The sequence below is a fragment of the Limulus polyphemus genome, unplaced genomic scaffold (genome assembly GCF_000517525.1).
Source record: "Limulus polyphemus unplaced genomic scaffold, Limulus_polyphemus-2.1.2 Scaffold2971, whole genome shotgun sequence".
Lineage (NCBI taxonomy): Eukaryota > Metazoa > Arthropoda > Merostomata > Xiphosura > Limulidae > Limulus > Limulus polyphemus.
In genome coordinates, this window is record NW_013668581.1 from 70,698 (window position 1) to 74,941 (window position 4,244).

General features: G+C 32.0%; 1 protein-coding gene across 1 annotated transcript in view; it reads left to right on the forward strand.

The window, feature by feature from the left end:
• Window positions 1–4,244, forward strand: part of LOC106468339 (fat-like cadherin-related tumor suppressor homolog) — a 101,943-nt gene that overhangs the window by 52,477 nt on the left and 45,222 nt on the right. Inside the window, exon 12 of the mRNA XM_022396674.1 lies at window positions 1,138–1,443. Coding sequence (XP_022252382.1) covers window positions 1,138–1,443 — 306 coding nt within the window. The remainder of the gene's footprint in view (window positions 1–1,137; window positions 1,444–4,244) is intronic.

Sequence of the window (4,244 nt, forward strand, 5' to 3'; positions counted from 1 at the left end):
CTAAACTGTTTACTAATAATTACTATGTTGTGTTGAAATCAGCTAAACTGTTTACTAATAATTACTATGTTGTGTTGAAATCAGCTAAACTGTTTACTAATAATTACTATGTTGTGTTGAAATCAGCTAAACTGTTTACTAATAATTACTATGTTGTGTTGAAATCAGATTAACTAATGTAGCTAAACTGTTTACTAATAATTAGTATGTTGTGTTGAAATCAGCTAAACTGTTTACTAATAATCACTATGTTGTGTTGAAATCAGATTAACTAATGTAGCTAAACTGTTTACTAATAATTACTATGTTGTGTTAAAATCAGCTGAACTGTTTACTAATAATTACTATGTTGTGTTGAAATCAGCTAAACTGTTTACTAATAATTACTATGTTGTGTTGAAATCAGCTAAACTGTTTACTAATAATTACTATGTTGTGTTGAAATCAGCTAAACTGTTTACTAATAATCACTATGTTGTGTTAAAATCAGCTAAACTGTTTACTAATAATTACTATGTTGTGTTGAAATCAGCTAAACTGTTTACTAATAATTACTATGTTGTGTTGAAATCAGCTAAACTGTTTACTAATAATTACTATGTTGTGTTGAAATCAGCTCAACTGTTTACTAATAATTTCTCTTGCGCTTTACGCGAATTTTCGTTTGTTTGTTTCATAATTTTTGTTCGGCCAAATTTTTAGTAAAATATCCTACTTTTTCGCGGCCGCGGGTCTTAAAATATTTACTGCACACTATTCAAAGTTCTTGTTTCTTTTTCTTTAAACGTGTTTTATTTAAAGTTTACACAAGTGTCGTCTTAATTTGATCTTACGTTTGTAGTTTTGTTGTTTGCTAGAGACGTTTGAGATGGCTCAACTCACTAAGTGCCTCAAGATGTTTCTTTTATCTTGTGGCTTGGTAAAATAAAATAAAAGACATACGGAATAACTAGGGCAACGAAATCACGTACAACATATCCTGATGAGTACGGTAGTTTCGAACGGTTTCACCATTTCTAGTTGATAACGGAATTCAGTAAAACATAATTCAGCACTACAAAACGTCTTATACGTTTTTTAAATCTAGTGAATGAAATAAGCTCTGTTATGTGATTTCATTCTTTCTCGTCGTTCCAGGAATCATCACTGTTGCTAGTCCACGACAATTTGTGAAACAGTCGTTTTACAGATTGAATGTATCAGTTACCGACGGTGTTTACTGCAGCTACGCTACTGTTTCCGTTACCGTACGCAGTGCCAACCAGTACGCACCGGTGTTCGACAGAAACAAGTACGATGTGATACTCAGAGAAGACGTGGCGCCGGGAACTTTAGTAACCACGGTTTCGGCGACAGACTTGGATACGGGTATCTACAGTCAAGTCGAATTCGCTATTCCCAGTGAGAGAAGTCTGAACTATTTTTTAATGGATCAGAAAACAGGTTTGTTCGCTTTAAAAATTTGAAGGAAAGGAAACTTAGAGTAACGGAAACTTCCATTACGAGTAAAGAATTACAACTGTCATTCTGAATCCCATCTGACCTACTTCGTAAGGCTAAAGCCCATTAGTAACTCTGTGTTTATTCTTAATTCTTACAGAGAACGTTTTGTTATTTAATTAAGGCTTTCTGTTATTTGTGTCTATATAATTACTACATCAATTGAAATTCAGTTAGTTGTTTGTTTCAGACCAAAATACAACATTTTCTTGCTTTCTAAGTATCTTATTAACACTAGTTGGTTTCAAAATGGGAAGATTTAGCAGTAACTTAGTCTTTAGTAGATTTGCAAGAACTTTCCAGTGTCTCTAGATTTAAAAACAATACGTTACTAAGGGCCTCCATCTTCGTTGCTAAGGGCCTCCACTTCCGTTGCTAAGGGCCTGTCACTTTCTCAACTATGGCTTTGTCATAATGAAATATGCGGACCTAATTAAAGTAATTCTTTTTAGAACTAAATGAAATTCTCAGCCTTTCAGGTGACTGAAACTTAATTGTTAATACATAAAAATAGCTTCGTACAGGCACCTTGATTATATATATATGTTTACAGGTTTTTCAACAAATCCAGGATTTTACTAGCAATGGCGCGAATAGCAAGGACTAAAATGATATTTTATGCTGAAAATGTCTAAAAATGTCTTAAGTTTTTTTCCCCTATGTTTATTTTGATACTAGACAGCGAAAGACTATGTTTCGAGATAGGTATTTATTTATCTAATAAGCGTTAAGTATTCTGTTTAGGACGAGGAGTGTGATAAGCGTTAAGTATTCTGTTTATGACGAGGAGTGTGAAAAGCGTTAAGTATTCTGTTTATGACGAGGAGTGTGAAAAGCGTTAAGTATTCTGTTTATGACGAGGAGTGTGAAAGGCGTTAAGTATTCTTCTACTTTTCGTACACATCAGATATTATGATATCAGGTTGCCTTGATATTTAGTGGCAACGTGTATGGTATATTACATCACAATAACACTGGTAAGTAACACCATTATTTTTATGGCTACACACACACACATATTATTATTAACCGACATTTTTTACGCCTTAACGCTCATTGTCCTTTTAACAAGTATGCTTATCATTTTGCATAATTGCAATACATTGCATTTCATTAAACAGATTCAGTATACTGAACAAATATTACTGAATTATAATAATAATACCCTTCGTTACTCTGTCTGGCCGTATCGTCAGAAAATCGTAAACAAATTTAATCGATATATCAACTATAATTATTCTTCAGTCATCCCTGGCTTTTATTTTTCCACCACATGTGGACATCGTAAAGCTGGTGATGGTAAGAATTCTTCAGGTCTAACTAGCAGTGTAGTATAGAGCCTATAACTTATGATCTGCTCTATATTAAGATATAATGAGAGAAGAACTTTGACGGTTGTTGCCCAGTTTTATTACTTTATGTTATGATATAGCTCGTGGCGAGTAATTCTGAAACACATAAAGAGGTTTGTATATTTCCTCACTATCAAGAAAACGAGGGTAAGTTATGTCTTTCATAATTTTCTTCTGTTTGCTCAGAAGGTTTATAAATATGGTTTAAATATTCACGGTTATCTTATCCAGTTTTACTTTAAAACGAGTGAAGTATGTAATGTAAAATTAAAAACCTAAATTTCCGAGTGAAGTATGTAATGTAAAATTAAAAACCTAAATTTCCGAGTGAAGTATGTAATGTAAAATTCAAATCCTAAATTTCCGAGTGAAGTATGTAATGTAAAATTAAAAACTTAAATTTCCGAGTGAAGTATGTAATGTAAAACCTAAATTTCTTTAAAGACTAGCAATTACTGATGTTAATAAGTAGACGGCTTATTTAGGTTCGAACGTCTAGTACACTTTTCTACTGTATTGAAAATAATAAGTATACAGCATGCTTAGATTCCAACATTTTTTGCACGTTTTTTTAGTTGTTTCTTTACTGTATTAAATGATAATAAGTGTACGGCATGCTTAAGCTTTTAATGTTCTTGTGCAAGTTTTTTCCACCTAGCAGGATTTGTAAATGTCTCGTGGTGAAACATTAGGGATTGATCTATTACTGTTATTATGTTTTGTCTTCATTTTAACATCCTGTAAAAGCTTTCTTTTGTGGGAGTAATTTTCACGATCTATGAGATAATGCACTATAGAATGATAAAGTAGAAATTTGTGTTGTTGTAGAGCGAAGATTTTCTCTACCAACTAGTTTTGTGTGGATAAATAAAATCGATCTCGATCAGGACTGGATAACGCTAATTTGAAGATTTTTTGACAAATATGAACTTTTTTTAAATGTATTTTATTTACATACAATATATATATATTGCACACAACCGTGTATTTTCATTCTAAAAGGAGTGAAAGGGGACGTTTAGCGTTATTAGTAGTGTTCTTGTTACGTACGTATTAACTGTTTTAATGAGATGGCGTTATATGACGAATATGTTAAAACATCCTAATGGCGGTTTTATGCGAGAAACCTTAAAAGACACTACAATGTTGATTTGATACGAGGAACCATAATAGTGGTTTCAATCATACCATGAGATAATTACCAGGGCGTAAGCCTTTTCAAGTTCCTTGCTGAGGGTTTTTATTGTCTGTGACTGAGCGTACAAGATTAAGTGTATTAATATTAATTATTTGTATGAAACTATAAAGTTAATTATTTGTATGAAACTATAAAGTTAATTATTTGTGTGAAACTATAAAGTTAATTATTTGTATGAAACTATAAAGTTAATT